The sequence below is a fragment of the Phacochoerus africanus genome, chromosome 9, assembly GCF_016906955.1.
Source record: "Phacochoerus africanus isolate WHEZ1 chromosome 9, ROS_Pafr_v1, whole genome shotgun sequence".
NCBI lineage: Eukaryota > Metazoa > Chordata > Mammalia > Artiodactyla > Suidae > Phacochoerus > Phacochoerus africanus.
This window is the reverse complement of record NC_062552.1, coordinates 115,026-140,072: the sequence shown is the minus strand read 5'-3', so window position 1 is coordinate 140,072 and position 25,047 is coordinate 115,026. Positions and strand designations below refer to the sequence as shown.

Genomic DNA, 25,047 nt, shown 5'->3' with positions numbered 1-25,047 from the left:
GACAGTGGCCTTAAAACACAGCAGCCCCCCTGCCAGGGGCAGCCTCCCACGTGCCTTGTGGGGTCCCTGCCCAGCTAAGGAAAAGGTGGCCGTGGGCCAGCAGTGGCCAGCTGCCCTTCACCAACAAACAGGGGCGCATGTGGTGAAGGCCACAGACCCCAGGAGACAGTTCCCAGGGAGCAGGGCCCTCAGAAGCAGTGACCATGACCTTGCATGGGCCCTGGACGGGACGGCAGGGCCCTGAGCTGCCCTGGGAGCAGCAGAGTTAAGGGCAAAAAAGGAGCCAATGCAGCGGGATTAGGTAGAGACTGTTCTCTTGCCAAGGAGGGAGTACACGGCCCAACACAGAACAACACAATTGCACACGTATTGTTTCAACGAAAGCAGGCAAGTTCACAAAGCACTTCTGGACACTTAATAGGAACTCTGGTTGCTTTTCTTCTTGGCAGCACCAGCCTCAACTCTGTGGCTTTGCAATATTTCAGAAAGTTCAGGCACATGCAAGAGGTCTTCTGAGAAAGGCCCAGTGCTCCAGAATCCCCAGGGTGGCTATGAAGAAAGAACGTCACTGGTGACAAATATTAAAGCAACATTTCAAGATGTGGGACCACCCACCTTCACTTACACATGCATCCAGCTGATTCCTAACTCCTTTTTCTGTGAGCATAGTTACACTTTGGGGTTTAAGGAAAGAATCACTTTAGAGGCAACTGTCTCGGGTGCAGGTGGGTAGATCCACACCCACACCGCCCTCCCATCCATGGGGGCCTGCGCGAGTGTGTGTGTGGCATCAGGGCATCCCAGCCTCCCAGAAGCTCACCTGTGTCCACCCTCCACACACAGGGAAAGCTGCTCTTCTTATTCAGGGGACTTTTTGTGGTGGAATTCGGAGAAACTGTGTTGCAACATCTTTTTAGGGAGAGGCCAAGAACGCTTTTTCATTCTTGCAGCTCTGCGTGCTTAAACCGTCCGAGTCAGTACAAAGGGCTGGACCATGGGACTGCTCCCCACAAGCGGCAGGGCGGCATGGAGCGAGGCGCAAAGCCCAAGCTGCAAACTGCACGTCTTGCCGGGCTGGCCAGCTTGGCCCGATGTCAGATTTACCCACCGGAAAGCGCTCCCGCAGCCCAGTGAACATGACCCTTTTCCCTTTGGCTTCAAAAGCAATTGCGATGGAATGTTTCAACCATGAGGCAGAGGCACTTGGAACAATGAAAAACACCTTTTCAAAAACGCTTTAATGAGGTAGCTGAGATCAAATATCAAATCCACAGCAATCACAAAGGCGTGTAGGAAGTGCTCAGGCATTTCTAAATGTACGCTTAAGACGCAAACTATGATGGTGTCTAAGGACCGCTCTTGCTTCCCAAATCCCAAGGGTACATGCGAACTTCGTGCAGAGGCCCCAGAAGAATGAGGGGAGCAGGAGGCCGGAAGCGGGGGAAGCTGGACGGGGGGTGGGGGGTGTCTGGGCTGCTCTCCCCGCAACCAGTGTACTCGGTGAGGAGGACACATGCAGAGAGGACTCGGATGCCAAGGGCTGGGCAGGGCAGGCTCGAGGGGGATGGCGGCTCGTCAGAATTGAGGAGGCCCCCATCCTCATCGCCCAGGGACATGCAACCCCCACCCCGCCCCCAGAGCCCTGGAACCACCCTCAGGGGGTGGAGCAGGCACCCCGAGTTCTCCTCGCTGTCTGCTCACAGGCACAGGCTTCTTTGGCTGAACAGCTTTTCCAAGGTCAACTCCAAGTGCCTTCCCAGGGGATCATGGACGAGGGAAGGGCAGCAGGACCTGTCCTGGCAGTGTGGACCTCGTGATGCTTCCCGCAGCATGAACATTCAGAGCTCCCACTCACGCACAGACACGCTCACCCACGTGTGCACATGCGCTCCGGCTCGCCCATAGGCAGGAAAGGCAGCAGCAGCATCCAGACAGTGCAGAAGCTGGGGCGGGGGCAGCGCGGGTGGTGGCAGGGCTGGTGGGGTCTCGGGAAGGGCCTGGATCCACCTGGACACCCCTTTCAGTCCTTGGGTGCAGCCGGCAACCAGGGCAGCTGGCAGGAAGACTGGCCGGGGCCTGGCTAGGTCTCCGTGGTGTAGCCGCCGTGGGCCAGAGGAGGCAGGGCCGGGAGCCCACCCCAGCGCCCGGCGCCAGGCTGGGGCTCAGCGCGCCCCTGCTCTTTGTATTTACCCAGGATGCTTCTGGCTTCTTCTGCATCCCGCAAGGGGCTCTCTCCGTACTCCTCCTTCAGCCACTGCCGGTACTGGGGAAGTGGACAAACCAGGATGTCACATGCTGCATCGCCCAGACTGCTCCCTATGGCCAGGTGGCATGGGTTTTGCCGCTCTGAACAGGGAACCAATGGGCATCGGGCAGTCAGCTCCAAGGCCGGCCAGTTGGGCTCGAGGAAGAGAAGTAATTGCTTCTTCCGGGTTTGGGCCTGAGCACATGAACGCAAGCCTGACCCAAGGCAGAGGAACTGAAGCTACCGAGGGGGAGGGACGCTCTGCAGCAGCAGGTGAACCCAGGGAATGGGGACGGAGATGGTAGCAGTGGGCATGAAGGGTCCCAGACCAGGCGGCCCCAGGGCCTCCCCCCGCAGGCACGGTTCTGGGCGTGCACAGAAAGACCGGGCCTCTGCCAGGGGCTGCCGCTGCCATTGCCAAGCCCTTCACCATGGTTACCTGATGGACGTGGTGCTCCTCAAACTCCTGGAGCTGCCTCTGGAAGCCCAGGTTGGGGTTGGCGCAGGACCTGCCTGCCCGCACGGTGTGCAGGGCATCCTCCCAGCCGAGGTCCGTGACCGTCATGACATAGGCAACCACCAGAGTGACACTCCTGGAGACGCCGGCGAGGCTGCAGGGTCGAGAGCCACGCAGCACGGGAGGGTCAGGGCACTGAGAAGGCGCATTCGGGAGCCCTCCTGCCTTGGACTGTGAGTGGGCAGCAAGCCAGTGTGGGGCCGGGGGTGGACTCAGAACATAGCAGCCTCTCTCTGCTTCGCGACACCAGAAGCTTAGGCTTTCTTTACCTCTGCTGGCCTCGGTTTTGCAAGGGTTTTCTACGGGCTATGGCTCTGGATGCTCTGTTTGACGCTTCTGAGCCCCTCTTCAGAGACTCGCCATCTCCCTCGGACAAATAAAACATCTAACGCCCATCGAGGGAACTTGAGTGGTCCAGGATCTAAGCAATAAGCCCATTTATAACCCGCAACTTTTGAGGCTTCACATTTTTAAAGTTTGGTTTTCTTAGATCTATAAGGACCAAGTCTATAACTTACGAAACTCATTCATTTCAGAAGCCCTTACCAAAGATGCTGTGTGCCTTACACGCCTAGGCCGAGCCCAGTGGGCACATTCCACATGTTCTGAGGGGCGGGGTCAGGGGACATTGCAGGCAATAACGGTCAATTTTCTCTAGCAGGCTGAGTAAGGGGACAAATTTTAAATGCCATGCAAATTAAAGCGGTCACAGAGAGGTTGTGCTGCGTCAGACTTGGAGTGCTCAGCAACGGTTTATGATGGGGAAGTTTAGAAAATTTCTCATTTTTAGAAAAGCCTATCTTCAGATTTATACAACTGCATGAAATACGAATTCCTAGAATATCAGGCCTGCTCATATTCAAATATAAATAATAATAACAGTAAAACCACTCTCAAGTAGTGGTTCTTTCCTTGGGGTGAGTACCAGAAATACTGAGAGAGCCTCAAAAAAAAAAAAAAAAAATCCTCTTGGGCTGCACCCGGGTGGCCCTAACTCACCAGGCACAGGACTCCAGAGCCCGTGAGACTCTGCCTGCCCCTCAAAGCGCTTCAAAGCCAAAGTGAGCGAGGGTCACAAAGCCTGCAATCTGTGCCTATTGCATGCTCTTTCTACAAGTAAAATGAAGAATCGCACTATTTCAAGAAGTGTATAACAGAGCAGAACCATCGGATACTTCGAAGTAAAGCCATCGAAGTATCCAATGCCGTCTTCTCAACTGCCCCGGAACCAGCTGCGGTTTCCACGAGGCTCCACAGGGCGCCACGCGGCGGACCCCCGTCCCCTCTGCCAGGGCAGCAACGCTCCCCTAAGCAGCCCTCGCACCTCCAGGGAGCTTCCACTGCAGGAGCGGCTTCTTGGGGATAACGCAGATGACTGCTAAGCTCTCAGTAAACTCCGCACAAACCTCATTCAAGAGAGAGGGGGCTTCAAGGACAGCAGGTTTCTCCAGAGCGCCAGCTGCTGGTTCCCTACACGCACTGGCCATCATGGGGAGCACTGGTCTGCTCTCTTTATGGGCTTGGTTATCAGCAGGCGCACTAGCAGTGATGAAATGAGGGCCCACAGGACCTGCATGCCGGCTGTGCGTCAGGTGCGCGGCGCCGTCCAGCATTAAGGGCGTTGGCAGAGATTTCTCTGTGCCACGTGTGTGCTCAGTGTGTGTAAACACACTGCAGAGTGGAGGGGACTGCAGGGGTGGCTGCCCATAAGCTAAGAACCTATTCAAAGTGTACGCCCCAAACACCTAAAAGCCCCAATCTGTAAACAGAGAAGAAACGGTCATTTTGGTGTGACGGCAATGCAATGCCAAACACCCACATATGCAATCGAAACTCTCCAGAAAGAAACAGTGCTTGGAAAGGCCACTGAGCTGGGCCTGTGTTCTGACGAATGTCAGGAGCAGGCTGGAAAAGGAGTTTCTGTTGTCCAGTAACCCCGACAGTCCCTGCAGAAACCTGAGAAAATGAAAATCCTAGGTGAAAAGGGAAGAAAAATGTCTGGTTCTCTTTCAGCAAAGCAAGGACTAGTGAGCAGTTGGGTGGGGGGTGGGGCTAGGCTTGCACACGGAGAGCACGCTCAGCACACGTACCAGTGCACCAGGCAGCCCTCGCCCCTGAGTCTGCACTCGTGGATGAACTGGATGCTTTCCTTGAAATGTCTTGTCCTGGGGGAGAGAAAAGAGAGAAGTGACAGCTTTCTACTTTACTCAACGAATGATGAAAAGAAAAATCCGCTTGACGTTTCTGGAAAAGGTCTTGAGGCCACAGCTTCAGACCCTGGTCACCGTCTGGGGCCAGATCGGCCTTGGTTTGAATCCGACCCACGGTGCTGAGGCCGGGGAGGTGGCTCGGCTGGGATTTTCAGTTCTCCGAGAGCAAGGAGCCCCTGAAACATACAGATGCCACTGACTTGTTGGCAGGCCGGGCCTGCTGAGCCCCACTCAGTCTGGGCCTCTCAACACCCAGCAGCACAGTGACCAGCTAAGCAGCCACGGGCATCACAGCCCCCAGATACAGAGGTGCCCCCAGTATGGGGCCCCACTTCTGACGTCTGAAAACCTCACTATCCCCACTCTGCCTGTTCTCCCTCAAGGTGGGCAAGTCCTGTCTGCTCGAATGCCAGGGCTCTAATCCTGCTCCGCCACTGGGTGTGGCCTGGGGAGCGTCACTCACAAAGTGGGACGAAGGAACTAACACCAGGTGCAGTGCAGACTCTGAAGTCTGACGAGGAACTGTGAGCATTCTCCCGCCCCTGTTCACACCCAGCTGTGTTCTAGACGGGGTGGGGGGGTGGGGAGGTGCGTAAGTGTAAATGCTTGGAGGGGTCCACAGAGTGTGTGCTTGTCTTGTCGAGGTCCCTGGCTTTGAGTGGCCTACCAAGGCAGCCAGGCAGCTAAGGTTGCCCACGGCCCAATTCGCAATGATGCCAGGGGACAGATTACCTGCAGGAGCGGTTCAGAGATGAGCAAACACAGTTCCCAGCCGCACAAACTAGGTCTGCCGTCTCACAAAGGGTGACAGGGTGAATGAACGGAATGACCGGGGTTCATGGCCGTAAGAAAGGCAGCCAGCTGTCGGCTAAGGGTGGTGCCCAGCTGGGACTCTGCGAGAGGCAGGCGGCACCCCCAAGGCCGACACCGCCACTCATGGAGGTTGAGGGGTCCCACACACAGAGCCCAGACTCTCCCCCAAGGCCAGGTTACATAGCAGGGCAAGGTGTGCCTGTGGACGCTCGGGACAATGTAAACTTTAAAGTGATGCGGGGCATTGCAACTGCACCCTCAACGCGACGTGGCGCAAAACAGGCAAGGAAAGATCCCTGCTGTGACCCTGAAATCTGACGGGGCCAGAGCAGGGCTGTGACGCAGAAGCCGAGGAGGCCAGGCGCAGGGGAGGGCGAGGCCGTCCAGAAGCCGGCCCAGAGCAGCGTGCCGTGGGCCCAAGGGAAGCTTCAGGGCTGGGAGCTTCTGTCCTGCTTCTCCCGCAAAACCCGGAGCTGGCAGCGACCTCTGCTGCTCTGGACGTGCTGAAGCTGTGGCGCACGTGCTCAGCCACGCCAGTGCTGCTGGAGCAGTGGGCAGCCAGACCCTGAGGGCGACCCATCCTCCCTCCGGTTCTGGCCACGGAGAAGGAAAGGGGAGGCTGCAGGGTGGGGCTCCAGGAAAAGCTTCCCTTCCCACTGAAGGGAACATACCAGCACGGGTGACAAGTGGTTTGAGTGGAAGGGGGCAGGCTTCTGGGACAGTGAGTGAAGGAGGGCATTGTCTCTATAACTTAAAATACCGCCAACCAGATACGCTGCTGCTTAGAGCCAAATACCATCCACCTGAGATCGACGGGTGCAGCAGTTTCCAGACACTGAGCCCCTCATGTGGCTAAGGAGTGGCTACAGGCTGCCTGCCTGTCATCTGCCTTGTGGTTTCCTGGGATGACACTGCAGAGGGCGGATAGGCCAGAGTGAGGGTGGGTTTGACGGCAGGTCCAGGGCCAGGACTGTGCCCAGAGCTCAGCTCACCCCAACCATAGGCTAGTGGCTGAGGGGCGTGGCTGGAGCGCATACATCTCTGGCTGCAGGTGCCACACTGGGGCATCCAGGGGGTCCCCAGGGGCCCTCTTCACCCCTGGAGCCTGTGCTCTTGCCTGTCCTTTGTGGCTCTCTTTCTGGTCAAGGCAGGAGGGAAGAACACTCTCCCAGAAAGGAAGAATGAATCCAGAAATGAGTGACAATGGCCCGACTGCGGGCACGGGAATGGCCTCAGAACATGCTGCATAAGCCCCTGCAGGGGGGGCGGGCTTGTCCTGGTGCTGGGGAGGTCACCGAAGATGATAGCTGAGTCTGTTGACTGAAACCTCAGAGTGGGAACAGCTTCTGAAGTCCTCCTTTTACACCTGCATGTCCCAAACCACAGGCACGATGAAACCCAGGTCCTAAACTGCTGTGGCATTGGGTTCAATAGTCAGTCTTGCCACATCTCAGAGTAGAAGACCGGGGGAGGGGGTGTGGTCAGCAGGGTGACATTCAAACTTGCCAGAGCCTAGAGGGAGCGTGCGAAGAGGCCCACAGGCAAGAAAGCTGTGGGGAGGTTCCTGCCCAGCCTTCCCCCTTTCAGCTCTGTCTGCATTGAGCGCTAAGTCTGGGACAAAAGCGCAGAGGGCTCCTGGCCATCACCGTGTTGGGACAAGGGCCGCAGCCCTGGCCCAGGACTGTAACGATTCTGACAAAGGGCCCGCCCAGAGCCCTGCTACGAAACTTGACTCACGGACACAGCTGGGCACGGGGCCAAGCCAGACACATTCCTAGAAGCGCCTCTTCCAAAGAAAGCCAGGGGGCAGGCGCCCGGCGCTGCTGGGGTGGGTTATTTCCAGGGAAGCTCATGACCTAAGCAAAGCCTGGTCGTCGCATCCCTCCTCCACAGAGGGAAATACCCAGGACCACGGTCCTCGAGTTGCTCAACCCTCGACACGAAGCAGAAGCACAGATGAAGCTGCCTCAGTGAGCACCGGTCCCCACTCCTGACCCCGGCTCTGTGCCTTTGCTTCCGTACAGAGACACGCGGGCAGATTCTGGCGGAGGGGAGCCAGCCGGCTCTTCCAGAGGGAAGCACGCCTACTCACGCGTCCAGCGGCCGACAGCGGCAGAAAACACCCTGGGCCGGGCCCAGAGCCGCTCTCTGTGGGGTCAATAAACAGCCCGCAGCTGCCACTGTCCTCTTCCTGCTCCTCCTCACTGACCAGTGTGTTCCAACCCCTCCCTCTCCATCCAGAGGCCGACAGCAGAGCCAGCCAGGCTTTCCTGATCTTCAGAAAGGATGCTGGACAGATCCAGCAAAACCATATACTGGACGATGCTCCTTCGGAGGGTCTGAACGATTCTTTCCACTCCAAGTGGAGGCTGTGGTTCCCACTGCAGGGTCGGAGGCAGTCCTGTCCTGCTGGGAAGGGCTCTGCGGGTGGGAGATCTGGCCCAGCACCTTGTGGGGCAGCTGGGCTCACCCCACAGCCAGCAGCGCCAGGCGCGGACAGCACCAGCCACAGGATCCAGGCTGCTTCTCCTTCGGCTCGGAGAGTATGAACGTGAGTGTGTGCATGTGTGCACGTGTACACTGCGTATGTACAGGGACGCAAAGGGGAAATCACCAGGAAAGGCAGCGCCCTGCGGGTTTTTATCCTCAAAAAACAACGCTTCAGGAGCTCCCGTCGTGGCGCAGTGGTTAACAAATCCGACTAGGAACCATGAGGTTGCAGGTTCCATCCCTGGCCTCGCTCAGTGGGTTAAGGATCCGGCGTTGCCGTGAGCTGCGGTGTAGGCTGGCGGCTACAGCTCCGATTCGACCCCTAGCCTGGGAACCTCCATATGCCGTGGGAGCCCAAGAAATGGTAAAAAGACAAAACAAACAAACAAACAAACAAAAATGCTTTAAAAAGAAAAGCCAGTGGGTGGAGCGTTCTCTCTGGGCACAGGAGCGGGAGGGTGGGCAGCTTCCTCCAGGGCAGAGCCAGCCCAGGCCCCCAGGCGCTACACAAACGGTGCAGCTCTCATCGCACCCAGAGGTGGGCAGGAAGGAGACCTCTCCCTGGAGCAGACCCGGCCCTGCCTTCCACACACGGGACAGCTCACATCTAAGTCGAGGCTTCCCCAGCGTTTACATTTCCTGCACTGGCAACACTCGAAGAAAAATTGGGGGGAATGTGTGTTCTGCACTTTCCATTTTGCCAGATAAGGTCATTTTAAAAAACAAACAAGAAAAAAAAAACCCTCTCGACAACCTACTGCAACGTCATTTTTCAGAGAGCTGTTCCACACCAAGAGAGCAAGGCCCGCAGAGTCGAGGCCTAACAAATGGGCTTTTACATTGAATGAGAGAAGTCTTCTAAAAAGAGCCCTTTCCAAGCATCTCTCACCTCTGCAGGGTCCTCCGGAGTCATGCGTGTGCAGCTCCAGGGAAGCAGGACACAGCACGCCAGGGCCCACTTAGCTCTGATCTTGCAAAACTGCTTTTTAATAATGACAACAAAGAAAAATGTAAATGAGAGAGAGAGAGAGCTGACGTACAGGAGACTGAGCTCACCTTAAGTGAATACGCAGTAAGACGGGAGGGAGCGAGGCCGGGTGCTGAGGTCTAGACACAAGCTCTCTGCAGCAGTGCTGGGCCCCTCTCCCCACAGAGCCCTCAGGAAGCTGAGACCCTGCTCGGCGCTCAGTCCTGGCTGTCACAAAGACTCTGCGGAAAGATGCTGCCGGCTCCCCAGAGGAGCCCGAAAGACAACCCACACCAATCCGAGCGATAAACACGCACAAGTCAGAATGAACAAACAGGCTGTAGCACCCCCCAGCCCTCGCTCACAAGACACAGTAACACTTTTTTCTTGAACAGGCAGAAAACAGAAGCTAGGCTTTCAGGACCCTTAGCGTCCGTAAGCACACTTTCACTACTACCTCACCTTCTGCTACAGAAATCGTGAGGGAGATATTTTACAGATGAGAAGTGAGGTGAAAATGACTTGCCTGAGGAAGCACAGAGAAAGAAAGCAAAAGCAAACATCCCCAAAGCCTCAGGTTACTCAGCCACCGCACACTGGCCACCTCGGAAGGTGTGTGCACTGGATACGAAGCCCAGGACCCTCCGATGGTGCAAACCACGCAGAACACGCCAGCCCGGGGCCTGTGGGGTTAGCGCTGCTATGGGAACTTGAACTTTCACATTTCCTGACTGTGCAAGGCAGCGGGTTGGGGAACCAAGCTAGAATTCTAATGTGTGACTCTTGTCTCAGACCAGGTTTCTGCATTTTAAGTTCCTGGAAGATCAGAGGGGGAGTTTGTGAGAGGTACGGCCAAGACAGAAAGCTGACCTTTCTGAAGAGTCTGCAGCCGGTCTCCAAAGGTCACAGCTCTCTTACTAAGCACAATCAGCAAGAATTCCTGGTGGCATAGGGGTTTGTGGGGAAAGATTACGGATGTAAAACCTTAAATTATATCCAAAGTTGGAAGTGATTTTTAAATCTGTATCTAAATTTAAAAGAATAAGCAGTACAGTTGTCCAGAGTTCATTTTGCCAGTAAACACAGGAACTCTTGGGCACCAGGAGGTAAAAGCGGCCAGACCAGAGGGCCCCTGGTTCCGGCTGGGCTGCCCGGAGCCCTAAGAGGATCTGTCTCCTGACCACCTACATCGATGACAATACAGAAACCGAAGGTGCGTGGTCAGCCTTCCTGCGCTCCCACCGCGGGCGGAGTAATAAGCACAGGCTGTACCCAAAGTGAGGCTCACAGGCTCAGCTGTCCTGCCTGCCCATGAAGAGTGTCCCTCGCTCCCCTGCTCATTGAAAGGCACGAAGAGCTTTCCAACACTTGGAGCAGGTAAAGAGAACAAGCTCTTGCACAGGCTGCCTCTTAACATATGAAGCGCACTCGAACTCCAACCTAGTCACCACACGGTCTCCTTAAGACTTCAATAAAGCAGGAAACACGTACAGACCTGTGGACTTGTACGTGCCCAAAGCCTTACTTTTCTATAAGCTTTGCTCTTACTAACGATCAACAGTTAGTTCCCCCAAGGGGTCACACACATGCCCGTGAGTATGAGTTTGCCTTTCGAGGTGTTACGGTCTTGACAGCCTTTTCCAAGAGAAGCCAAGATTGGGCTGCCAGGGGCCTTCCCTCGAAACAGCAGCGATGGCCACTCCCTGGCTCCTGCTGTCACGAGCCCCAAGCTCAGGCACTGTGACACCCACTCTGGGCCACACTCTCATCTGGACACAGGTAAAGGGTTAAAAAGGGCCAACTGTACATCTCGACAAGACTTCTGTACATATTTGGGACAGAAGCGAGCGAATTCAAATCTTAGGAGCTGGTCCTCTGGCCCCAGGCTGACCGTGTTTGGGCTGGTTTTGCCAGAAGACTTGAGCTGAGGCGGGAGATGCTGGAAGTCAGGGGAGCAGCTGCTGCTCCCTCGTCCCATCTTCCCAGCAGCTGGAGGGAGCCTCCCCAGCACCAAAGCTATCGTTTCCACATTGCATACACCTGGAGGAGAAACACCCTTAGAGTCAAAGGCTCAGGAGTCGGGAAGAACACTTCTACACGCATGGTCCCATCTCCCTGGATCCCCAGGGCAGCATTTTCAGATGTAACAACTCAAGAGCCATCCAGAGCAGACGAAGCTGGTTTTACGCCTGAGACGCCGAACGTCTGGGTCTATGGCTGGCGGTACAGCACGGGGGGGGGGGGGGGGGGGGGTGGTGTGTGCGCTCAGCGCTGTCTTCGCGCGGTGAGTCAGGGACCCTGTCCAGGCAAAGCGCAAGGATCCTGGGGCAGCTGCAGCACAATGGCATCTGCTCGGACTACAGGTGCCCAGGGGTGTTTCAGTCGAATTCTTCCAAGAGTCATGGTCCAAGCAGGTACTGACACTCTCAACAGCATGTTAGAATCTCAGTTTGAGATAAGAGCAAAGCAACCCTTCTAAAAATAGCCACCAAAACACGGGCAGAAGATCGCTGTGGTCTCGAGAGAAAGGCCGTGGCTCACTTCCTTCCGTACACACAAGCCCTCCAACCACTTCTGTTTCTCGACACGACTGGTAACCAAGGACGTTCTCTGGCACTTCTTCCCCTTCCAGACCTCGGCCACCACTGTCTTCCTAGCGATCCTTACAACCTCTCCTCCACCACCTCAATCATTAGGACTGGCTTTTTCTGCGAAATAAGAGGTAGAGTGGAAACACGGGGCTCGGGCCGGACCCATGTGCCTGAGTCCAGCCCCTGCCCTTGCCTGCTCTGATGCTACACCTCCTGCACCTGCTTCCACCCCTGTCCACTCCCCACATTGGTCCATCCAACAGGAGCCTCCTCTCTCTCCCAAACAGGTAGATCTCACAAAATTATTGCACAACCTATGATTTCTTGCTCTCCCGCCGTGAAAAGCCAAGGCTGTAGTCAGGTCCAGCCCTCCACAGCTTTCAGACGGGCTGGGCACACAGGGTCCTAACACAAGGCTATGTGGGCTGTACTCCTGACATGCAAGACTTGTAGGCAGTCGGGCTTGGGAATCATGAAGGACCAATCTCGACAAGCCTGTGGATTCCCAAACTCGGGAATACCATGGCTTCCAGCTTCCCTGAGGAAATGCAGTCACACATAATGCCAGAAGGGTCACTGTGTCTGAGCTAAACTAGCTGCCAAGGTGAGCCTGAGACGCAGAGGCTGGGTTTCTGGGAGCACTTCTGGGCCTCTCAGCCGCCGACACAGTTCAAATCCAGGCTCAGGGAAACTTTCGTCTCCGCCACATCACGGTCCTTCCGAGTCACTGAGTGCGGTGGCACAGCTGTAACCCTGCTGGGGCTCCACGCTGAGCCCTGCCCCCTTTCTCCAAAGCCCAGTCTCACGGGTCTCATACGACTGTGAGGCTCTGGAAGGGACAGCAATTACGACTCTCTCTTGGAGGGGACAACAGAGCTAAAGTGGCATCGGAGATGTACTCAGCTGTGGGGAACAGAGGGCAGGACTTTCTCAACTAGAAAAACTCATCTCTCAACTCCAACAAGCTTTCCAAGTGCAGGTCCCTATGGGTGGCCACTGGCCACGTGAAGCTGCAGAGCTCTTGAAACGAAGCTGGTCCCAGGGGAGACGTGCTGCCAGTGTAAAAGCACACCAGATTCTGAAGACTCGGTATCCTCCAAAGACGCAAAACGCCTCATGTTTTACGTACTGAACACATGCTGAATTGAGAGTCTTTTGGGTATATCAGGTTAAATAAAACATGTTACTAAAATCATTGCCACCTGTTTCTTTCTTACTTTATTAATGTGGCTCCCAGAAGATTTAAAATTACATGTGTGGCTCATATTCTATTTCTACGGGACAAAATGCAAAGGCTTCCAGAGAAAGGGTGAACCTGATGAAGATTTGGTTTGAGACATCCTTTATGGAATTAGACTTCTCACACACACCACACGCACGGCGCTGCTCAGTGGAAGCTCCAGGGGCACAGACCTCGGTGGGGCCCCCGCCCTCCTGCAGGGGGGCAGCTGTGCTCGGTATCAAGGCCCCTCTGTTCTGACGGCTTCACAGTCATTCATTCTTAACATGTCCAAATAATACACCGGTAAGCAACTTACAGGTTTTGAGAGGGTGAATCCGATGCCGGAATGCACAGGTATTTAACCCCCTGTAGAATGACAAAAAATAAAATAAAAAGATGATACTCAAAATATTTAAAGGAACTATTTACTCAGGTCAAAAAATTAAAAAAAATAAAAAGGAGAAGTTTTTCACTCATCTTTTGTTGCCAAGGAACTGGGGAAAAACTCTTTAATTAGGGTTCCTGGTTATTTTCCATGACCCTGCACACAGACACTCGTGCTCTAGTTTGAAAACAGCTTGTAGGTTAGCTTGCGTGTATCAGACTAGTGAAATCATCAGGATTTCCCAGTAAGGGTCCACATGTTTCAAAGCCATCATCTTAGATGGTTGTTCCCATATGCCACTTTTAAAGTCTATTTCATTTAGGATTCTGAATGGTCAAAAAGGAAGCACTGACAGTAAAACCGAGCTGTGATGACAGGGTATGTGACAGATGAGGAGTGCTGCAGTTTCATGATGCAATGACAGGAGCTTCACACACTGGAAACAATTTGATTTATTTTTGCTTGATGTTCAGAAGAGTAAAAATGTGCACACAAACTAATAAAAATTTTTTTAAAAAGACTCCAATCTGAAAAAAAAGGAACTTCATTTAGTTCACAATATAAATCTAAAAATGTGAATGTATATTCATGACACAAAAATCAGGCTAAACTGAAGTTTTATTAAAAGCTTGGTTGCTACTTCCTTGGAGAGATTTAAAATATAGTTCAAAAGGTCTTCTATAAGTAAAAATACAAAATCTAAAAAATCTCAGCAACCTTTGCAAAAGAATGTGGCTTCATGAAGGCTTCAAGTTGAACCACTTTTAAACCTTTCTCTCTTGATAGCCTAATCTAATAGAGTCTAGCCACCGTGTTGTAGGTAATTAATGGAGGGAAACACATCAGAAGCCAGAAACATAACCAACCTGAGAGAGTAAATGAAGGAGAAATATGCAGAATCGTGGTACGGACCACCACAAGTCACTCAGCAGAAGTCATAAAGTGACTTGTCCTCTAGAGTCTTTTGAAATTATCTTGCAGTCGGTCATTAACCCTTTACTGTCAATCCTATCATTAGGCCTTTCTGGGCTGGATTTGCGAGGGCAGTCTTGCAGGAGAGCTGTGTCCTTCTCCACACCGTCAAGCCCACTTTCCAGCAGAGGAGCTACCATGTTCCTCAGCCTGCTTTGCTGCCAGGGTGTAGACTTAAGACCTGGTTTCGGCATCTGACACACCTACTTGAGGCAGATTTGGAAACAGGACATGGGGAGAGTCAGATGGATACGAGCACCTGGGGGGCAGGTGCAGGTGGTGGCAGAGGTGGGCCGCGCTGGGCTGGACGTGGCAGCAATCGCAGGGGCAGATGTGTGTTGTGGTTTGGGTGCTGTTCCTGGAGCTTCAGCTGAAAGCCTGCTTCCCCAGCTCTTCTGAGGAGACCACAAGCTCTCAACTGCCTCTCAACAAGCCCCTTCCTGCTGAAGTGGCTCAGAGTGGAATCTGCTCTCTGCAACCAAGACCCGAGTGACACAATTTCCCTTCCGGTCTCCTGGTTTTGACAGGTCAGAAAAAAATATGTGTCCTGATTACTTCATTTTTTTTTCCCAGTTTGGAGTCAATCATAACATCTTCCAACAAAGTCTCCTTTGGGTCTGGAAGAAGAGGAAGGGGCACCTTCCCAGGGCTGGCTGCTGGAAGAAGGAACCAAGGCGGCAGCCTTCACCTTGGCACCGTTCTCTGCTGGGAAGAGGGAGGTGGCTGCCTGAAGCTCCCAAGCACCTCCAAACCCAGGGAGGTTTTAGAGCTCTGGTCTAAAGGAGAGGAAACGGCACTGTTAAAAGGCGTCACTTCACACCTTCCTTCCATCGAGGCCCAACAGGCTTGCTGGTGTAGATGCACCACGACCCCCTCAGACACCTGCCATTGAAATGACTCACTGACTCTCTTCCTCTTAAGTGAGAGTTGGCTGTGGATCAGGCCCAGAAGCTTGTGAAATGCCTGCCTCCCACCCACTTCCCCCCATTTCCTTCGGAGCAGTCCTTCCAGACCATGGGGAGGCTTCTTGGGGTTCCACTTTCCCTTCCACTGCGATGTCGGTCTGAGCAACCTCAGAGCATCAGTGATGCTGAGGTGGGTCCCTCTAATGCAGGATGAGAGTGCCTGCCACACGTTCTGACTCACAGCCACTCAGTTCTAGCAGAATCTGATCATCTCAGCCCACAGGTTGGGAGGAAAGAAAAAAAATGGAGAAGGAAGAGAATGGCCAGAGGGGAGGCTAAGCGGGGCCTGGCATACAGACGACATCCGGCATAAACGCCAGCGGTGGTGTGGCGGGAAGCACTCTGCCTCTGGGCCTGCTCCGAACAGGCCCCTTTCTCCTCTGTGGGGCCTGAGGCAGAAGCAAAAGGGGCCAGCCGCAAGCTGCAAGAGCAAACTGGGAGAAGATGGCCAAGGGGGACCCTCTTGCCATGCCCTCAGAGGACAAGGGGGCAACCTTCAGTTGTGCGGGGCCCCCCGCCCCCACCGGTTGGTAAGGGTGGGCAGCAGCTGCAACTTTCCATCTGCGAAGCATCCAAGGGGGAACAGGCAGCTCCTAGCTCCAAGTCTGTGGACCCCACAGCAAAGGAAGGACTCCGAAAATGTAAGATCTTGTTCTCCCAGGGGCAGAATAACAGTAATAACAACCTCCCCTGGAATCAAGCCTAGCATACAGCAGGCACTCACTAAATGCCCATCCAATGACATGAGAACAAGGAGGAAATCAATTAACCCGAAGATCACACTACACGAACAGTACAAGGCAAGAAAGATAAGGTGATGTGCCTATGTCTTATTCTGGCAACCACGAAAACCAGGGCCACGCTGCTCAAAGGGCAAGCTGCACACGCACTGCGGGTGTGGGCCTCCCGCCATCCACTCCAGCCCCACGCGCTAAGCAGCAGCTCACTGTGATCTACCATAAGAAAGGGAACAAACTATGCAAATACAGTAAAGAAAGGAGTCAAAACGGTCGCAAGGGTTCAGTTGCTCACCACCAAGAACTTCTATTTATCCTGGCTTAGTCATTAATAAAGACAAAAAGCCTCTCTCTTGGAGGCCACAGGCTGCAGAACGTAAGATGCCTGAAAAAAGGGTTCTGATGCTGCACACGTGTACAATTCAGTTAATTACTAATTCAGAAAGCGGCAGGAGTGACGGCTGTGTGAAGGGCCTCAGTGCTACAAGAAAGCTGGACGGACTTCAAGTTACCCCAGTATTAAAGGAACGGGCTCTGCAAACATTTTGATACGATACGGAATATGTCCTTTATCTACTTGGAGCATTTTCTGTAGTGTGGGATAGAGATGAGGGACAGGGTATGTTAGCTAAATTGTGAAACTTTAGCAAAAAAAGAAACAACATCTTATGGGACAAAATTCTAGAACAGTCTATGAAACTCATAAGTAATAAAAATAGCGGCAATGTTTCCATTACTGCAGCATTTACCATGTGGTATTTCTTCCTTCATGTCACCTCTAATATTAAAAAAAAAAAAACAAACAAACCTTAAAAGCAGTTATCTTCTTTGAAATAAACTTCTTACTAAATACATAAAAATTCAGTGTTTCCATGATATTTCAAAAAAGTGACTGGTGTAAAGCCAATCAACATAAAATTTATAGATCGCAATTTAGAGAGCTGGCCCAAGAGGGCACTGAAGTAAAAAGCACGCTCAGTTCAGAGGGTCATGATTTCTATGCGGGACAGAGAAAGAGAAATTGATTTCTTTGAACCATATGACGTTTTGAATGGCGCCAATACCGATGCAATGGGGACCCAAGGGAGGAAAGAGGCAGACAATGTGCACACAGACTATTTACAACACCAAGCGGCACATCGCTTAGTGTGACATAACGCAGGAAAACAACTAGGAAACACGCGAAGGAAGTGAGAGTTAGGTGGGATCTGCTGAGGACGGCTTTCTGGATGAAGTTTTGTGTTAGGTTTTGAAAGAAGCAGTAGTCACCTGACTGAGAAGAAAGATTAGAAAGTATTCCAGAGGTTCTTCTTGAACAAAAGGTTAGCGCTTTCTACGTCCATAGTCTCAAAAGTTCTACTACTTTTCAGTTTTCTGTTTCAACAAGCATAGTAACCACCAAAAGTAAGGTTCTTGCTTTTCTTTGGGCCTGAAACCAAAGATCACACTTAAAACGATACATAGGCAAGTACTTGAAAAGCAGGGCCAAGACGCTGACTTCAGGACTAGTAACGCCATCAAACTCTCGCTTGTTTCAAGTACAATTTCTAAATCGCACTGTTGTTCTCTTTCTGAAACATCGTCGCAAGTAAGAGTCTTCTGAAGAAGCTAGTTGACATCCTACTTTTCACAAGAAAGAGCAAGCCCTGTATTCTGTCTGTTCTCTCCTCTCAGGAAGGCTGGCAAAGACCGTTATAGCAAATAATGCTCTTCTGCCTGTTCGCAACCCAAGAGGAAACATCGGAGGGAGGGAGCTCACCAAGGGGCCAGGACTGGGAGAGCCACCAGAGTGACGTGACGAGAAAGCCTGGCTTCTCACACGTCCTGCTGGGTGCAGCAGCAACACGGGTGCACGGGAGGCCCCCACAGAGACCCGCTTCCTCTGACACGCACGTGTGGGGGTGCTGAGGGCGGTGCTGGCTCAGCCCCCACAGCGCACTGATGCTCACGAGCCATCACACACCCACCCAGGGTTGAGAAAATAAGCCAAGACCCCACGAGAACTAACTTCACCACATTCCCCAAAACTGACCCCAGAAAAGAGACACAAAATCAAAAAAAAAATAAAATAAAATTTGAACTGTCCCATGTCTGATCAGAAGCGAGAGCACAGCTTCTGCACTAAATTAAAGACCTCTCTCCCCCTTGAGACATTCACTCTCGGCACTTTTTTGTGTGGTCAAATGCATGTAACAATGTAACAAACCGGACCATTTTCACCATCTTTCAGCTTACAGCTCTCTGGCGGGAACGCACGCACACTCACATCCTCATGTCCACCTGCAGGGCATCTTCGCCCTCCCCAGCGGACACTCTGTCCCCACTCGACACCCCGCCCCCACGCCAGGAGCCTCCCTCCTACCCTCCGTCTCCACGAGTTTGACAGCTTGCGCACTTCTGCGTAAACCTACAGTGGGTAACCTCTGAAAAAATCAGTCTGGCCACACTCTTGACGGTCACGGAGCCAGCAGATGGCAGCTGCTGACCGCGGTCGCTTTTGGGCGGAGGGGCCAGGAGTGGCCGCGCTGCACTGGGTCTAAGCCCGAGCCGTGCTCCAGAGAAAAGGGGGCAGCGACGCCCCGGCGTGTGGATGCGGACGCCAGGCCCGAGCCCGGCACAGGCCTGCTGGTCATCATTTCTCCTCCATTCGAGAATTTTCACACAGCCAATAACCTTTTCTTTGTTTGCTGTTTGTTTGTTTTGCTTTTCAGGGCTGCCCCCGTGGCATACGGAGGTTTCCAGGCTAGGGGTCGAATCAGAGCTGTGGCCACCGGCCTACACCACAGCCACAGCCACGCGGGATCCAAACCGCCTCTGTGAGCTACACCACACGCAAGGCAATGCCGGATCCCCAACCCACCTAGTGAGGCCAGGGATCGAACCCGCATCTTCGTGGATCCTAGTCAGGTTCATTAACCACTGAGCCACAATGGGGACTCCTGCCAATAATGTTTTAAAGGGAAAAAGTACGATATAACATTATACCCGTAGAAAGAGTACATCTGGAAAAGCCGACACACGCCTGCGGACGAGGCGCTGGAAAGGGGCACTAAACACAAAATCAAGGACAGTCCGGGGGGGGTCCCGATGGCTCTCTTTTCAGTTATTTTTACCTCAACGAATCTCTCGAAGAAGCTACTGTAGAAAATCACTAAAGAAGATTAATGAAGGCCTCTAGGTGTGTCACATAAGAGACGTCTCAGGTCCAGGCTCTAAACTGAAGATGCATTTTCTTAACATACCCATTGGCCACTGATTCTTCCTGCACCAGCTAAATTTAGGAAACACTACCACAAATAACACCTTCCAAGAACTCTGCGGTGCTTGATGGGGTGGGGAGGGGTGGGAAGGTCAGAGTGGAGAGACAAGATTTAGCCCTCAGTTAGATTTTGTGAGAAAAAAATGCAAATGAGACCCCACTAGCACCTGGCGGCTTCTTTCAGGTTAGTCAAAAAACGACATACATTTGACTCGTCAGGTCAACAGATGGAGAGCCCGAATGCTTATTTTTGCTCCAACTACTTTTGCTCAAGTGGGCACGGTCAGCTTGTCAGATTTCCTCAGGCCAGCGCGGTGGGCCACGCCAGCCCAGCACCCAACCCTCTTCTGCAACCCGAGTTCTGCCTGAGGACCGGCCAATGTGTCAACGTCACTCATGGAAACGGCAGTTTCGGCAAAATCTCCCCAAACCGAGCAGTTCTACAGTTACCCAACTGGGCGTCAATGCTGAACACCTGTGTGCAGAATCCCAGCCAATGAAGTTGGCATCGCACGGGTTCCACAAAGGGGGATGTTCCCCCGATCACCCATCTCGGGTGGTGACAGATCCGACTGCAAAGTGAAGAAGTAATGAAAGACCCCCTCTGAAGCCCTGCAGTTCTGACCCAACCCCCTCCCCAGCTCCCCGGAGTCCCACACTTTCCCGTGCAGCCCTGACCAGGGCTCCTGTGCTCCCTCCACTCCTTCCGGAGCCCTCCGGGCTGTCAGAAAGCCTTGCCTGACCCTGTGCCTGCTGCCTGGCTGACTCCAGCAATGGCCCCCGACAGGCCTGGGGCGGGGTGGAGGGGGGGGGACCTGGTTGTGGGTGGTCAGTCTCTCCCCTTAGAGCCCAACTCCCTCCAACGCCTGGATCCCAGTCATCTTCCACTCCGCACCCCAGACCCTCTCTCTTGAGAGATCACCAATAAATGGTTACTAAGTGGATGAACGGAGAGCCACGTTTAGCATCTGAAATTCCAATGCGTCCTGGGGGTACTGTGCCTGGGGGGCTGGGGCAGAAGCCCCCATAGTTGTCCCAAGCGTGGCCTGGTGCAGACAGGCCAGGCCAAGCACCCCTAAAGGGCAACACCTCCACCTGGAGTTTACTCCATGCCCTAAGTGGTCTTAGCGGGGTGCTCACCAATGGCGGCCAGTCTTGCCGGTCTTGCCAACAATGGAAAACTGTCACTGAGGTGGAGGTGAGCCAGATGCTCAGAAATGTTCAGGACTGCATTAAATTGGGGATTCAACGTTCTCAAGCTTTGGACTCAACACAGGCTCCTAGGAAGATGCTGGCTCAGGCACCCCACCACCTGGCCACAAAGACCAGGGGTGAGGTGACCAACTGAGGCCTGGGTGCGCTGGGACACAGCCTTGCCTACTCATTTGCGTGTTGCCCGGGCTCCTTTCACACACTGGGTGGGACGAGGGCAGAGGGATGCCCAACCTCAGGACCCAAGAGCCAGGCCCTGGATGGAAAGTGTGCTGAACACTGGTGAGAGTGACACTTCCCAAAGTCATTGTGATGACTTGGGCTCATTTGACAAAACACACATCCTGCTTTTCTTCCAGGCATGGGAGATGCTGAGCAGCCTTGGGATCCCACGATTGTAAAGCATCACTGCGCTCAGCTCCCTCCCTTACTCTGAGGACAGAGGGATGGAGAAATCTCCTTCTAACACAGGACTTTTTTAAACAAGGAGATCACATGAGCTCTGTGAAACACGGAGCGATTGGAGGTGCTGATAAAGGAACAGGGTCCCTAAAGGAACGGGGCTGTGTTATTTCCAGCAACGACCAAGTTGCAGAGATGATGCCTGGGAGCCTGGGGGCGTGCTCACGCTTCACTCTGCTGGCTCACCCTCACCTCCTGGGCAGGAAGGTGCCTGCTCTCTTCTTAAACACGGCCCTCGCCTCGGGGAGGAGCACAGCACTGCTTGGAAGGTTGTCTGTGGCCCTTTTGAAGGTACCTAATCAAACAAGTCCAGGCTCCCTCGCTTAGGATGGGATGAGACCTTCCCGCAGGTAAGCAGCAAAGCTGCGGGTTTTCACCTGCCCTCAGGTATGGGCATAATTCTTAACACTGAGAAGTTTTTCCGAACAGCATTCAAAGTCCCTTGGGGCTAACATCATATCCTTCAAAAGGGAAACAGACCCTGGAAGTGATCTGTTTCGAGAGTGAAGCAAACACTGACCCAGGGCAAGACAGTGCCTGGGAGCTGGCTGGTCCTGCATCGGGGGTGGTGGTGGGGGTCAGGGTCAGGGTCAGGGTCAGGACACGCAAAGGGAAAGGCCAGTGCGTGAGCCTCACAAGATGGGCCTTGAGCTCAGCACAGTGAGAAAGCACCTGGGGCTTGGGGTGGAGCGGAGCAGAGGCCACGACACCCGCTTCTCTGCTTCTCTTGGATGTGAGAAGGGGGAGGAAGGTGGGATATGGTCAGACCGCCCTGCATGTCCCTGGCTCAAGGGTCACTGCCACACAGAGTGTGGGCGTCCAACCCCCAAACACAGCACAGGAGGGCGTTTTCGTGTCCCAGGCCTTCCTTGAAGGGCAACACTTCAAGCCCTCCCTCCCCCAGCGCTGGCGCTGTGAGCCATCTGATGTGCTATTTTTATTCTGACAGCTGCATCCTCTTGCAATGAGCACAGAGGGAAGAGAGGTGCGGGGAGGCCAGAGGTCAGTCAGGGGTGGGCGGGTCCTCAGCCCACGGGCTGAAGCCACTGGCCATGATGCCACTGCAAGGACAGGAGCACAGCAGGAGGGGCTCCAGCAGAAAAGTCGGCAAGTCTCATGCTACAGGAACCCAGGGTAGAAAAGGCAAACCTTACTTTGTCAGCTCTGAGCTGGGGCACGGAATTCACGGGGCGAGCGCGGGGAGTTATCTTCCACTTGGATGCTGTGGGCTGGTCTCGTGGACACAGGTCAGTTAATTCAGGCAGGACCAGCTCCATCGTCGCTAGGCCCCGGCTGTTCCAAAGGCCAGCACTGTGTGGAACGACCTCCAAACCGCTCTGGTTAGGAATATCTCCCAAAACCAGGAGGCTCAAGCCAAGGTCTGGGCTCAGCTCTGCTTTCTGAGACCGAGACCCCTCAGGTGGTCACATGAGGCCAGGGAGGTGCCCCTCTGCCCCCAGGTGAACAACAGCGGAACAGTCTCTCCTCCTCTGGCTCCGGCAGTGGTTCCGGCTGAAGGAGCCTCGTGGGTGATCTTCCTTCAGTTAGGAAAAAGTCTGGGCACCAAACAAGCATGCCCACAGCTGGCCTCAAGAGAAGGCGGCTCCCACTCAGACTGCAGGCTTCCCCTCACCGCGCATTCGCTGGTTTTTCCCTCAGAAAAGGCGGCAGAGGGCTGAAGAACTCTGCCAAGATGCAGATGCTGAAATGACATCTGCGCTCGTTGTGGTGATGACTGAAGGGGGAGAGAGAAGCTCTTGATCCCGACCTGGGGCCTGACGCCAACCTCTGCCCGGCACACATGCGAGGCCGGGGGGGTGGGGAACCCTCCAAGAGCAGCTGCATGAGGTGATGACACTCTCTGCTGTCATTACTTCACCCCCAAGCTTTTAAACCAGGTCGGGCTGCTCCCCTCCCAGGTGTGGCAGACGCAGGGTCCACCTGCAGCGCCTAGCAGGTGATGAGTTATAGGAACACCTGAAAATGGCAAATTTGCCTAAACTCGGCTTTGGTACACCAGGGTACATTTAAATCATCATCTTTCTTGTGGCTAAAAACAACAACAGCACCCATAGAGCCGTTTAACTCTGCTTTGGTCTTAACCAACCAACCCCCTTGAACTTCTCCCTCAGTTTTCTGACTGCAGATTGAAGCCTGTTGCTTTTGATTTTTGCTGTAGAGTCTCTTCCCATCCTTTGATTTTCTACCTTTTGGTGCCACTTTATGAAAATGACTCTCCCATGTGTCTAGAAAAAAAAAAATCCTATCCCCTTGTGTCCCAGTCCAAATGCTCATGATTTCAGAGCAGGATCACCGTGACAGCTTCCCAGCAGTCTCCTCGGAACCCATCTCCCTCACTCCATCCCCACCTTCCAGTCAACACCCGGGAATAGAACGCTGAATGTGTCACCTGACTCTGGCCGTACATCTCTGCTGAGTCTCTGCTCCACACAAGATGGAGCCCAGACTCCTCTGTGTGATGAATAAAAGCTCCCTGGAGTGCCGTTGCAGCTCAGTGAGTTATGAACCTGACATATTGTCTGTGAGGACTCTGGTTTGATCCCTGGCCTCCCGCACTGGGTTAAGGATTCAGCGATAGTGTGAGCTGCACCATAGGTCGCAGATAGAGCTTGGATTTGGCGTTGTTGTGGCTGTGGCAGAGGCTGGCAGCTGCAGCTCCAATTCGACCCCTAGCCTGGGAACCTCCATATGCTGTGGGTGTAGCTCTAAAAAGAAAAAAAAAAAAAAAAAAAGCTTTCCTAATCTTCCCTGAGCTTCCTCTCCCAGCCTGGCTCCGGCAGACCTAGAGTCTGCTGCTTTGCAGGCGTGGTTCCCACCTCGCCAGCTGCCCCTCGCCAGCTGCCCCTTCTCACTGTCCTCTTCTCTGTGATGGTCATTCCACGGTATTGGCTCTGTGGTGAGGCCTGGCTGACCTGAGGGATGGTCATTTTCTCCTGGTGCCCCAGGGCCCTCAGCTCTGTCAGGCATTTGAAACGCCGCACCATTTAAGGATTTCCATGCCTGCCTCTTCTTAGTGTGGGCCACATCCTCCTTCTCTTTGTATTTTTCCCAACCCCTGCTATAAAGTAGGTCCAATCAATGTTTGCTGAATCTGAAGGAGTAAGTCCCAAGTGAGCCAAAAGGAGAACTGAAGACAGCACCACCCACCCCCACCCCCACCCCCACGCTGACCACCGTCTCCACTCTTCAGTCAGCCAACATCCACACATGTCCACGGTCCCAGGGCTCATTTCCCTCTTCCTGACCTCCCGGAAGGGCTGGTGCCACTGGAGACACACCTCCCCACTGAACCAGACCTACCAGTCCTGCAAGGCCGCCCCACCCCTCTTCACAGAACTCCCCGCCCCCCAGCCCCCGGCAAAAGGGTCCAGTGTAAACAGTCGGGCTACCACCCAGGCCACGTGACAGCAATCTTGCAGCAGTGTGTCAACATCTACTGCCACTGCAACGGAGCAGAGAGGGGAGACCACGTGTCACACGCTATTCCCAAGACCTTGGTTTGGAAGTCCTGGCAGATCCTGCCATTGGCACATTCCCCACTGAGGACTGGGAGGGATCCAAGCTGGGAGAACACACGCTCAGTACCTGACCCTGCAGGGGCATCTGAGAAGAGGGACGGAGGGCAGCTCAGGGGGAAACGCTCAGCTCAAGAAACTGGGACTTGACCTAGAGGAAAGGTCTAGGAAGAAGAGTGTTTGGCATAAGTCTCCCGTTATGTGCAGAGGCTGGTCAGTGAGTGTGTGAGCCAGAGAGAAAGTGCACAGCTGAAGTGCAGGGAGCTCAGAGAGCCAGGCGAAAGGCCCACCGACCTCCTCCACCTGGATGCACCGCTCTCCCCCGGGCCGAGGTGGCTCGCGGCGATCTCAGCCCCTCTAGGCCATCAGTGCTGGAATCCTGGCTTTAGAACTCTGTGTGTCACCGGGGCCAGCAGCCAGATGGAGCTGCCTTCTTCGCACTTGGCTGCCCACACTCACTCAGG

At 53.9% G+C, this 25,047-nt stretch overlaps 1 protein-coding gene across 12 annotated transcripts in view; it reads right to left on the bottom strand.

Annotated features, from left to right (window-relative positions):
* Nucleotides 1-297: 297 nt before the first annotated feature.
* The window catches only part of DUSP22 (dual specificity phosphatase 22), a 50,642-nt gene continuing 25,892 nt past the window's right edge, over nt 298-25,047 (bottom strand). For 2 of the 12 annotated variants that reach the window (XM_047795907.1, XM_047795906.1), the window contains exons 3-8: nt 13,372-13,421; nt 9,165-9,257; nt 4,853-4,927; nt 4,582-4,718; nt 2,685-2,856; nt 1,220-2,263 (exon numbers count right to left, since the gene is read on the bottom strand). In XM_047795907.1, coding sequence (XP_047651863.1) covers nt 2,081-2,263; nt 2,685-2,856; nt 4,582-4,718; nt 4,853-4,927; nt 9,165-9,188 — 591 coding nt within the window. In that variant the 5' untranslated portion in view covers nt 9,189-9,257; nt 13,372-13,421 and the 3' untranslated portion in view covers nt 1,220-2,080. The other 10 variants (XM_047795905.1, XM_047795903.1, XM_047795901.1 and 7 more) reach the window with 9 other exon arrangements.